The sequence below is a fragment of the Serinus canaria genome, chromosome 3, assembly GCF_022539315.1.
Source record: "Serinus canaria isolate serCan28SL12 chromosome 3, serCan2020, whole genome shotgun sequence".
Classification (NCBI taxonomy): Eukaryota; Metazoa; Chordata; class Aves; order Passeriformes; family Fringillidae; genus Serinus; species Serinus canaria.
Window position 1 is genome coordinate 107,468,204 of NC_066316.1, and position 12,583 is coordinate 107,480,786.

At 37.1% G+C, this 12,583-nt stretch overlaps 1 protein-coding gene across 2 annotated transcripts in view; it reads left to right on the forward strand.

Moving 5' to 3' along the window:
* The window catches only part of RCAN2 (regulator of calcineurin 2), an 84,439-nt gene that overhangs the window by 30,749 nt on the left and 41,107 nt on the right, over positions 1-12,583 (forward strand). Inside the window, exon 1 of one of the 2 annotated variants that reach the window (XM_009095910.4) lies at positions 11,542-11,812. The exons of the other annotated variant lie outside the window; for it this stretch is intronic. Coding sequence (XP_009094158.1) covers positions 11,726-11,812 — 87 coding nt within the window. The 5' untranslated portion in view covers positions 11,542-11,725. Of the gene's footprint in view, positions 1-11,541; positions 11,813-12,583 lie in introns of those variants that run through there. 2 annotated transcript variants of the gene reach the window in all.

The window sequence follows — 12,583 nt, forward strand, 5'->3', positions numbered from 1 at the left end:
CTGGGATCTGTTTGTTCTTTTCCTTTGAATTTAAAACTGCATGGACTTCAGGCCACTTTTATTTAAGTAAGTTCTGCAGTGTTCTGTTACTTAACAAATTCTTGTTGTAAATACCAGTGACTCTGGCTTCCCATTCACCAAAGGAAGTTATACTTCAATTCCAGACAAAGCAAATTTTGCACAACTGAATTCTCCATCATTATTACATGTAAAGAATTATTGCATATTAAAAAAATATTCTATTGGTTGCAGCATGCAGCTGTCCTGTGGATTATACAATCACTCTTTGAGAATAATGACTTTTATACAATAGAAAAAATACCTCTGGGTTATTTTTCTGCCTTTTAAAATTTTGCTTTGAAAAAATATTCCTTTCATCACTTTTCCTCTAGAAGTACTGTTAAAATAGTTCTTAATCTGTAATTCTACCTACAGTTTAGGGGCAGAGGAGCTGCTGTTGGTTTTGAGCATTAAGCTTGCATAAATGTTTTGCTTCAGAAGTTTGTATAGTAGTAAATAATCCAGCAAAAATAATTATTTTGTGTTTATCCTGATAAATGGAAGAATTTAATTAGCAAATTGAAATACAGCAGTTGTAGCTGGGGAATGGCTCAAAGGCATTAGAGGAGAAGTCAAAGATATGGGCCATTAAAATTTAACTAATTTTTTTCTAGACTTAAATTTATGTTTAAAAAATCCTGGCAGTCCCTTGAAGAATCTCCGTGGCAGGATTTTGCATTGGTAACTACTTTGTCTTCCAGAAAAGCTTTTGTAATCTGTACTTTCAAAATGCCCCATTCCTGGAAATAGCCAAGGTCAGATTTGACAGATTGCTCATTGCAGGGAGGTTGGAGAAGATGACCTTTAAAGGTCCCTCCTATGATCCTGTGATATTTAGTAGCTTTTGAACATTTATTTTACAGCTTTGTAACCAAGTCTGTGTGTAAGTGGATGTTAATATAGAAACCTGTCTGTCTGTCATCCACCTTTCCTTTACAGAAAAAAGGCAGCAAGTTGGGACTATCTTTAGGGATGCCAGAATATGTGTCTTTATCAGTGAGTGTGGTTTCAGTCCCTGTGGGTTTGTGTTGCTGCCAGGGTAGGCTCAGTGTAAGCCCCTGTGGCTGCACAGTGCCCCTGGTCTGTGAGCACTGTACCCCCCTGGCTTGTAGCCTTGGCAGACTGATGGAAGTCTTCTGGTGCTTAGCAAGGGGTTTTTTATGTGCAAATTTTATATATTATGTCCATCACTGCAGTGAATGTGATGCCTTGAAGGCTTCAGTGGGCTTCTTTTAGTGCAGTCTAACATAGCAGACTGCCCTAAGACAATCTGCAACTTGTTAAATGAATTGTTTTATTGGTAAATTGGTTATTTTTAAAATCTGATCACTGTATATGGTTCTGTCCCTTCACAAATTTGGCTGCCTTGTTGATGTATGTAAAATACTTTGTAAATGGCAACCAGACATTGCCATCACATTTTAAGATTTACAAGGACATCGACAGAACAGAAAACAGCAGCTCTTTCAGTTGCTCTGTCCAAAAGATAAGACACTATTCTTTGTTCAAGTTGTAATTCAGTTACCTTCAAGGAATGTTTCTTGGTCCGTGACTGCCTCCAGTTGCCTCCATGTGTCCCAGAAACACAAACATGCTTGAGATACACTGAGATTTGTTCCTAGTCTAAATTCCTGCATCAGCTGCAGGGCTTATCCTTGCCATGAGAAGGGGTTGCTATCACTGGATATCACCCAGTGTTAGAACTCTCTTTAGCGCTCTTTTAATGCTAATTTAAAGACTAGTGACCTTCCTGTAATACACACATTTTGGAACATTAATTCTTCTGGTTTAACTCGATGAAACCAGGGCCATGGAATGAAGCAAAGCAGTTCCAAGTGATCCTTTGAGAGAGCAGGTGGTACAGCCAAGGCGCCTCTTGCTATGTGTTGTAAAATCTGAGCCTAAACTTATCTCTGTGGCCTGAGAAAATTGTAACATAGTTGGTGAGATCTCAAGTGAACTGAAGTAGGATTTTGCTTGTCCATCTCAAGTTGAAGGATGAATATGAAGTTCTGACTGTAAAATATCAGTTTATGACTCAAATGCATAGATACTACTTTAAAAATTCATAATAAATTGCAAATTAATACTTAAATCTTTTTTGTCTTTTCAAAAATGAGGAAGCAATCAGCTTTCTACAGTAAATTCTGCTTGCTGCAAGGAAAAAGAAAGTGTTGAAACAAATTAATATTTTATGGTAAACATTAGTATGGAACACCTCACATCAAAGGGCACAAGGTGGAGAGGACTGGAGTTTTTTAGACACTCTATCCCCCTTAACTGACATACTCTGCGCTGTATCAAAAATGAGGCTATTGGATTAACTCTTTCCTGGTTGAAATTTTTGAGTGCTTCAGTGCTGGCACTCTCCATTCATAGCTTATTTTCATTGTTCTAATTTAAGTGACTAAAGAGAAAATTAAGTGGTCTACAGCTAGGTGATAAGCTTTTGATTGGAGTTGTATCCATAATTCCATTAATTGATTCATTTGACCAGAATAGAATATTACTATCAAATTGTGTTAACAGAGTGCAAAAATAATTAGCAAATATGAGTTAAATCACCATTAAATATTTTCAGATAATTTAATGAGCTTACTTGTGAAGAAGTACAAACAACTAAATATGCATTGCTTGGTGATGAGGTGAAGGCAGCTGTGATAAGGTTGTGAGCAAAAGTCAGAGCAGAATTAACTAGGGCACAATTGGTAATTAATAGGAATGCAGAACTGAGTAGGAGGTAAAGTCATCGTGTGCTAACAGATAATTTTAACTACCACTTCTGTTGAAGACTTTCCTCATTTGGATGTTTAAATATATGTTGGACAAAGTGATAGATGGACTGGGCTACAGAGTACAACTCCCATCAGATTATCAGGTCTGCATCTGTATGTCTGGACATGCACAAGTCAAAGGCAGTTGCTGTGGGACTGAAGTTATGACTTCATAAAAGCTTTACTTTACAGTTTCTGAGATCCAGTGATTAAATGGGGTTTTGACCTTTGCAATTGGAATGTTTTGATACAGTTAAAAAAAAAAAAAGATTAAACAGGTCCATTAGGCTCTAGAAAGTGTTGATTGATAAAGCGTGGCTGGGAGTGGAGGCAACTAAAAGATCTTAAACATGGTCAGCAATACCAGCTCAGATGTGGGACTGTTGCATGCTACTGGGTCTCAAAGCCAAGCTTAGAGTATTCCTGGAAGACTTAGTTACCTGGAATAACTGCAGGTGTGGTTGAGGAATCAGTGCCATGTCCCAAACGTGTGTAGCTACTTAATGTGAAATCTACAGAAGGTTAACCAGCATATTCTCAAAATTAAACAAGTTCATAACCTGGGTTTGCATAGGTGTGAAGTGACTAGAAGATTATAAGAAGCTATGGAAGAATAAAAAAGTAGCGGATGAGAAAGTCTTGTTTCCAAGAAAACAAGAAACTTCACAGAAACAGTTATTTCTGATTTCACTGTTTTTGACAGGAACTTCTGATTAAAACTGAATTATTTAAAGTAAAATGAACACAAAAAAACCCAAACAACCCAAAACAACCAACCAAACTACAAATAAACCATATTCTAAGGTAACAGCTGAACTTGCAGGAGGTTAGTTGGAGCCAATATTTGGGTTCTCCCCTAAAGCCTTTGGCTTTCCTAAACCTTTTTTCCTTTTCTACTTTCCTATCAAAAGTAGAATGAGTTGGAATTTTTGTATGGAAATGTTCTGCTACTGGAAGATGCTTTGGTTTGGGGAATATCATGCATCTGAGTTTGTTGTTTGAAGCTCCATGTTTCAGAAGGAAGCTGCCTGTTTAAATATAGATCAGTTGCTTTGAAATAAGATCAGTTTTCTGTCACTCACTTGTACTTTCATGTATTTGCTATTTAATTACTGTCAATTTAATATTTACAATGCAGTGTCAAGCTCTTTTATATTAGAGAGTGGACCAACATTATAGAATAACTAAATGGTTTGGAACTGTTTTAAATACCTTCTGAAACACACTGATATCTCATATTTGAAATGGCAGTATAGGAACTGGTTCTCCTTCAATTTTAAAATTGTTTTGTTTTTGTTGATGTCTCTTTAGAGCTGTATCACACTTCATAAAAATATGGAGATGCTGAATAGACCAAGAGTTAAAACATAGAAACAGAACTGGTTCTGGTCCTTTCCTGGACTGGGTCAATGGAAGACTGTTTCTTGAGTTCTAGTTAAGAAAATAAGTGTGGGTTTTAGGGAGAAGAAAAGGGGGAAACTAAATCTGATCTGTCTTCAAATAAGATACAAGCTCTGAAATGGCCCATCATAGTCTCTTTCTTCTGTTTGTGAAATCAATGAAATCAGTCTTGTAAGGAGAAACTAGGATATATATTCATTTTATAAATACATTACAAATGCACTAATATCTTAGAATTACTCACGTTTCTTTCTTTTTTTTTTTTTTTCCTGATTGCCATGTTCATAGTCTAGGGGGAAACAATTTCCTTAACAGGGTTCTTATTTCACTTTAGAGGCATTGGGATCTTTATACCGGACTTTTAGGTCTCATTGTATCTAATCTCCATCTGTCTTTCAAACATAAATAAAACAATAATAGCAGAGGATTAATCGAAATAGACAGTAGTGTCACTTGTAATGAAGACAAGAAGTACTATTTGTATATGGCAAATTTTAAGTATCAACACCTTTTTTTTTGTCTGCAGTTTAATCTGTGGATTAATAGAAGAGACTATTTGTTTTAAAGTGTTGCAGTAAAATAAATCCCACCCTATAATATCAGGATAAAATAGCAATTACATAAGAAATCTATTATTCATTGCTTCATTATTTGCTGTCTGACTGCATGCTGTTTGACAGTGGGCTTTCTCTCTCTCTCCCTTTTTTTCCCCCTTTGAACTGGGCTGCTTTTGCTGGCTTGGCAGTAAAGGCTGTTTTCTCTCAGCACAGCCATTAAATCTCTCACCTGTGTGTCCTGTGCAGAGCTGCAGTTGAGAGATAAGGTTGGTCTCTCTCACAGCAGTGAGCATTGGTATTCCAGGCTCTTCTTTCAAGGGCATTTTACTGTGATGAAGCGTCTGAAATGACAAGGAAAACATACAGGCATGTTAAATACCCTTGCTAGACTGAGACAAGTAAAGGTAAATGGAAATGATTTTAAAATACATTTTGAAGCTGTTAACAGAGCTTGTGGGTAACTGCAAATCACAGTTTTAGGCAGGAGCATTACAGACCAATTCCAACTGGCATCATCCATTAAATAACAAATAGTAATGGAGAGTCCTGGTCCTGCCCAGATTACACTTAAAATCTACATAAAACACAAAGCTCGGAGCCATTCTGAATGTGTGTTCCTGCATGCTCTTCATCCAAGGTCAAAAAGGTAGTTCTTGAGAAGAATTGAATCCATTTCTTCAGTGTCTTATTCCTGTGACAGCCCCTGAGCACCTCTATCTTCCCACTAGGATCCGAGGGAGGTGCTTGGGATTTCAGTTTCCTGAAGCTGTCAGAGCACTGTCCTGGCATCCTCTGTGTGTGTGAATCTCCTACAGAATCCTAATGGAACCTGGTTTTATTTCTGTTTTCAAGTACTGCAAGAATAAACATATGTAGGGACTTCAACTGTTTTTTAGTCTTCGGTCATTATAACTTTTCTAAATTAAAGACAGCATAAAAATCTGTTTTACATGCACTCATTAATATTGGATGCATTGACAGAGCAGATATCACTATTCCTATCTTACCGTTGGAGAAATTGAGGAACAGTGATAACTTTATGTGTAGGAATCAGTTATAGATTAGCACTTAAATTGCAGCATCAGTTTATACATATGTACGTATGTGCTAGATGCTTATGTTTCTGTTGTAGTTGCTGGAAATCTCATTAGCAGTCAGAGGCTAGAAAGAAATTCAGTCCATCCTAAACTACACAGCAAGTGGTTGATCAGCAAAATCCCACTCTAATAGTCCATGGAGTACATTGATCAGCGAGTGTGTTGAACAGTTGCCCAAATAATAAGTGCTAATTTAAATATCTTAAAGAACCTCTTGGGGCCTCTGGCTGATGGTTCAGAGGAGAGGGATCTTCCAGAAGTCCTGGATCATGTCTGTCAAGCCTATATGTGTGTCTTGGATACTCTTAGGCATCTCCCATTGCATTAGCTATCCATGCCAGAGCCATGAAATTAATTCCCAGGTCTGTTGCTTATACTGGCAATGTGTATACCAGCATGTGGGGATCTATGTTCAGTTCTCTTAATTTGAAACCTATGCAATTTATCAATGATCCTGTGTAGCTAGGCTGCAAATAAATTCAGCTTACACTGCAGGTTTATGATCTTCTTCTGTTGCCAGGGATTCATGTGTGTGTGTTATGTATTCTGTAGGTAGTCATGGGTTCACCAGACAAATCAAGGATGTCTTGACTCCTGAACTGCAGCAGTTTATTTTACCAGAGAGTGAGGTTTGCAATTTGGGACCATAACAGTTGTTTTCCTGTGTGGATCTGGCACAGAAAAGGATTTGTAACCATTCTGAGTTGACAGAAGACACACGCACAGATTTCCACCCCCTCACACCTCCCTGAATTTACTTGGAAGCGAAGAACTATGAATGGTACAGCCACGTTAAAATAATTGAGCAGCTCTGACTCACAGTTGCAGCTTGTGTGTAGCTAAATGAGACAGCAGAGTGATGCTGCCTGACTGACACAGTTGTTTATGCAGTCACTGAAGTATTCTCCCACCATGTGCAGGCCTTTAAGTTGTTTGGTACTATCTATATTAAAGAGGGAGAAATCATAATGCTGATGATTTGTTTTATTTTCTTGGATGCCCTCAGATTCCGAGACCTAGAAGCATGACTAACAGAAAATTACTGCCCACAGAAAGGCAAAATATCACTTAAAATACAGAAAAGCTACCTTTCCTGAAAGCAAAACCAGCCAAGACATTTTCTAAAATCAAAAGTCTCTGCATTACTGATTTAGTATTATTCTAAATTTAATTGAACTTTTATTGTCTGGTCAAGATTCTCTGTCTTTAAAAATCCTTATAGGAATGATTATTTATTATGAGAAGTGGTGAATTGGAGTCCCTTTTTTTTGCCACAATTGATGCCATTTTGGGATTTGTAGAAACTTTAGCTTGGGGGTCAGACTCATAGTGGGAAAATCAGTGGGTTTGTAGCTGTTGGATCATTCAGTGTTCCTTATTTACTGCAAATGATAGTTAAATATTCTGTTTAAAATATACACTTCCAAGCAGTTTGATGGCTATTCAGTTTGCTGGTGTGGTCCTCTGGCTGGATTTGTCTGGTGCTTCCATTGTTTTGTGGAGTAACTGACCTTAGCACAAGCCAATGATCACTGTGTTAAAAAAAAATAAAATTCTTTCTATGGGTGAGCTGAACCCTGCCCAGTCTTCACTGTTCTATTTTATTTATATCCTTGTGAAGCACCTCTTTGAAGGAGCTAACTTTGCTCCTGAAGAAGGTTTGTGGTTGGCCTTTTTAATCTTCTGCTGTAGACAAAGAAATTGTAAGAACAGTCTTCTTTTTCAGGATTTTTTTTTCAGGGCTGTCTCTTACATTTCTAAATTTTTATGTGGCTTTGAAAGTATTTATAATTTATAATCCCATTAAAAATGAGATTATATTTGTAAAAGTATGTTCCTGCTGACAGGTAGGAGCATGGTTTAAATGCTGTTTACTTGTGTAGTAGGCTGAACAAGATCGATAGAGATGCACATTATTAAAAGCACTTCAATCAGCCATAATGTGAATCCATTCCCAGTGTTCCATTCAGTCCTCAATGGGTCATTGATGGAGGCCTCCTTTTTATTTTTCTGGATTTGTACATTGACATAGTAAGGTTTGCACCTGCAAGCAGAGCTGCTACAGAAATAACCCTTCTAGTACCAGTGATAACAAGGACAAGCTTCATCCATAGAGCAGAAAAGTCAGGATCTGAGTTTAGCTGCTGGGTTTGGTTACCACATGGCTGATGTTACTGTGAGGTCCAGAGCTACTGAAGTTGCCCTAAGGCTAAATCAGTAGTAGCTTGCTTGCAAAAGGAGGGTCAAGATTTTGCAGCAGTTGTTTTAATGACTTGAGAGTTGAGCTTGAAAATCTTAAATTTGTGATGCTGCTCATATGTGTAAACTGAGACACAGCTGGAGCTATAGGAGGAAAACAACTCCAAACACAAGAGTGCTGTTCCAGGAACTGTACAGATCCAGAATGGAAGATTCCTGTCTGGAATGACATGGCTTTTATTTTCCTTCTGGTTGAGGAAATGAAAATATAAAAGCTGATGAAAATACAAGACCTGATCATCAAGTGTTAATTATCAGACTCTAGTGGTGCTATGGGGTTACTGTGTGCTTGTGAGGGAACAATAACCTATATTGCTCTGAGTTCTAGAACCTGTCTGATGTCTATGCATGTAACTGTGAAAACTTGGTATTTCCATGCTCAGCCTGACTGTACAAATGAGCCTCAGCTGCTCCCAAATTCAGCCCCCTGAGATATTCACAGTAGTGAGTAGTGCCCCTTGAATTCCATGCAAAACTGTTGCTATGGACAAACATTAAAACAAATTAAGAAGCTTTTGAATAACTGTTCAAAACTCTCCATTTTCTGTTCTCAGAATTTTTGGTCATGGTCTTAAGCCCCATATAAAATTGGTGAGGGATGGCAGTAGTATTACATACCTGGTACCAGTTTGTAATCTAGAGAACCTACTGAGTCAGTATCAGTGCAATGCTGAAGTGCAGGTTATCTATATAAATTTCTGTTTATTAAATATAATATTTTAAAGTATTCATGAATCATGGCTTCATTTTTTTCTTGTGAGTTTGGTGAACTGAAATTAGCAAGACCATCTAGAGACAGAGTTAAGAAATTTTTGGAAAGAAATTGAAGTAAGTTTTTTCTTTAAATTTGGATAAAAAGCAAGTCTCTGAACTGGAGAAATAAGCCAATATTAACCAATTTTAAAGTGTTCAATAATAAATTTTTCATTAACATTAGGTGAGACTACAAGGAATTGTGGAGTGCCCTGAAATAAAATGATTCACACAGGAATATATCTTGATTTCAAATGAGAAGTGAGCAGTAACAAACAGAATATGACATATATTGAAAGATATTACCTGGGGTACTCAAAAGCTTTGTAGAGTTCTTCTGTTAGGTAATATTTGTTTTCAAGAGGCAAAACCAACTAGGTTATCTTTGTAAAGAGCTCACTAAAATACCCTAGTGAGCTAGAGAGATTTTTAAGGGGAACAATTAGGTTATACTTTGGAATAGGCAAGAAAAAGCAAGAAATGAAAGTTATTGTGATCTCAGTAAGGTTTCCTTATTCAGATGAAGTGGAAAAATTGCAGTGATTGTCTTTTGAAAGGAGATGAACCGTGGACGTGCAGGAATAATCATGACGTGGAACAGGTCAGTTTGCACATCAGGTGCCAGTTTTCATAAAGAAGATTAAGGCTATTGAAATTGATAGGTGACAGTTTTTAAACAAGAAGAAAGGAAAAAATAATTCCAGAACTACCCAGTGTAGCTCTGTAACATAAGATCATTTTTCCATCACTGCTGTGGAACCACACTCAGGCCAGGCATCACCCTCACTCTGGATGCCTTTATGAACCTTAGAGACCATCATCATCTGGTTCTTGATCTTTTCCTTTCCCAAATGCTTGTTTTGTTTTCATCCTGTTGGTCCATCACTGTTAAAACTTTCATAAGACTCAGACACATGACTCATCTTTGCTTTCCTTCCAGCTCTTTGGTAGCACTTACTGGTTTCTCACTTTTCTGATGCCATGATTTTTCCCTTGCTGTCTGCCTATAACTTCCATCCGGCCTTTATGGCTTTTTTTCTCTGTTAGCACGTACATATTATATTCAAATATACAAATAAAAGTTCCTATAAACACTCACAAAAATGTTAACTTCAAATTCTTTCTAAAAAGTAGTTTCCTCTGGTTTATGAAAAATCTTGACAGTGATTAAGTGACCAGTGCATAAAGGAATTGATAATTGTGACAAACAGTATTGATTCATTTTCTGCCTTCTGCTGCCCTATCCATTTCTGTTGGTCTGTATAGTCTGGGTTTGTAAAATATTTAGTGCTGGGATAGGATTTTGTCCTGGCTGTGGATCTTAGTTTGTAATTATTGCTGGGGAGGTTGCTATAAATTCAAGTTGAAAAGTGGAAAATTATTTAATAGAACTTGAAAAAGAATATTCTGATAAGAGATATTGGCTCATCTGTCTCAGCATCTAATGTCACTGCCCTCTCACATTAGGTGTTAGGAGCAAAAGAATTTGCTCCTAACACCTAATGTTAGTATGATTAAGAGTTTATCTGTGAGTGAAGTGGAGTTAAGCAGACCAGTCTCTTATACTGAGCCATAAGCAGCTCCTAGGCTCATATCAGTAGTTAAATATTTATTTCTCCTTATTAATCTGACGTATCCATAAATGCCAATTCTAGGCCTACAACAATTAATAGTAATTTATGGATCACAAGAATGAAATGGTAGAGGAAAAATAATGGTGCCAGTCTGGGATAAAGATCACTTCAGAAGTCGCAGACATGTGGATATTTTATTTCTGTCATTAAAAAAATGATAAAACTTGCAAAGATTAAACAGATCATTGAATCAGCAGGTGTAAAGCATCTTCACTTCTACTTGTTTCTTTTGTTGAATGCAGTTCTATTTGTGAAGGGTTAACCCTTGGGATGGATGGTGTAAAGTTTGCCCAGTGTGAAGTCCTAATTTCAAGGAAATTTTCATGTTCTGTTCTTTGAAGGGGTATTGACTTCCAAATCACACACAGACATGCCTCTGATCTTCCTGGGGATGAGTCACAGTGCAACGTGGATGCAAAGCACTGGCATAAAATTTGCAGTGTGTTGATCACTGCTGGTGACAGGACAAGATGTTCTCTAATCCCGTGTGTGGGGTTGTAGAGTGTGCTTTATTAAAAAAGAGGACTTAGAGCTATTAAAATCAGAGTGCTGAGATTTTGTTGATTTGAGGTTTTTTTAATTAATGCTCTGCTGTAGATTTTCAAGTATAGTAAAGTAACAAATGTTACCTTCAGATTAGTGGCTTTAAATGCTGGGTTAATTTACACACAGAGTGGAGCTTTCACTGTCAGGCGATCTCTTTCTTTTTTTTTCTTTTTTTTTTTTTTCTTTTTTTTTTTTTTTTTTTTTTTGCCACCATAAGCACTCAGCTGAAACAACAGCTATGACTCAGTTGACAGTGAACGCTGCTTGAATTGATTTAGTCCGAGTTCAGATTTAGCACATAATCATGTTCAATTTGATCCACTATGCTGCCTAGAGATAAAAGGGTTGAAAAAATAGATTTAGCTTATGTCAGTCTTTGTGGTGATGTCATTGCCATGAGAGATGGAATAGCGCTGTTACTATGCTGTGCCTGCTCAGTTGGTGGGTGTACGGGGGACAGGCAACCAGCAACTCACTTTAAGTGAACAGAGCTCGTGTTGGAGGCTTGCAGGCATTGCCAGCGCTGAAACTGAATCTTGGACTGTTCAATTGCAGTACTGAAGATTTTTTTTTAAATTCTTTTGTTGTTTTCGTGCATCGTTTGTGACTCTGAGCTTGCCTAACTCTGTGTACAAAGGCGGGGGATGCCAGCCCGTAGCATGGACTGTGATGTTTCCACTCTGGTTGCCTGTGGGGTTGATGTGGAGGTTTTTGCCAGCCAAGAGGTTAAGGTATGCGCCTGCAATCCTTTTGTTACTTCTTAGAAAAGCCTTTGGGAGCAATAGGCATTTGTGTGTAGCAATTGACAATAAGGGGGCAGATGAGATTCTGCTGCGGTGGTAAAAGAAACGCAGTTAAAAAAATCTGTTAATTAGGGGAGAGAAATATGGGAAAGGAAATGTGTCTGCTTTTTACTGTGTTTTGATAAGCTAAAGGAATAGCCTGGTGTTTACTCTTTAATGATGTAAGAAATGGGTTATATAACTGACATCTGTGCATATGCATGTTTCATATTCATAAAAAATCTTTCATTGTTAATTTTGTCCAGTTATTTTTAGATCAGCCTTTCCATAAATGTTATTTATTGATGTTGATAACCTTCAGATATCTTTACTCAGTCGAACAGTAGCTGTTTTATTCCTTCACATTCAAATCAAATATGCAAACATAAATTTTTTGTGAAGAGCTAAAAGTTTGTAGTAAGTATCTTTGTGCATCTGCAGTGTAACAGAACACCAAAAGTTATGCATCTTGCATATCATATGCATACCTGAAAAACAATGCTTAAATCTGAAGCTTGATATTCAGGGCTCATAGTCTCTTAATTAGACAACTGCTGTAGAAAAGTCATTGTGTGTAATTGCTTACTGTTGAAATCAATTATCTTTTTTATTTATTCTCATATTACTGCAAGAAAATCACTGCAAATTAAGTTTGAAAGAGGAATTCTAAGTATGCTTTTCACAGATCATCTGAAAGTGCTCATAGATGTAATACAGTGA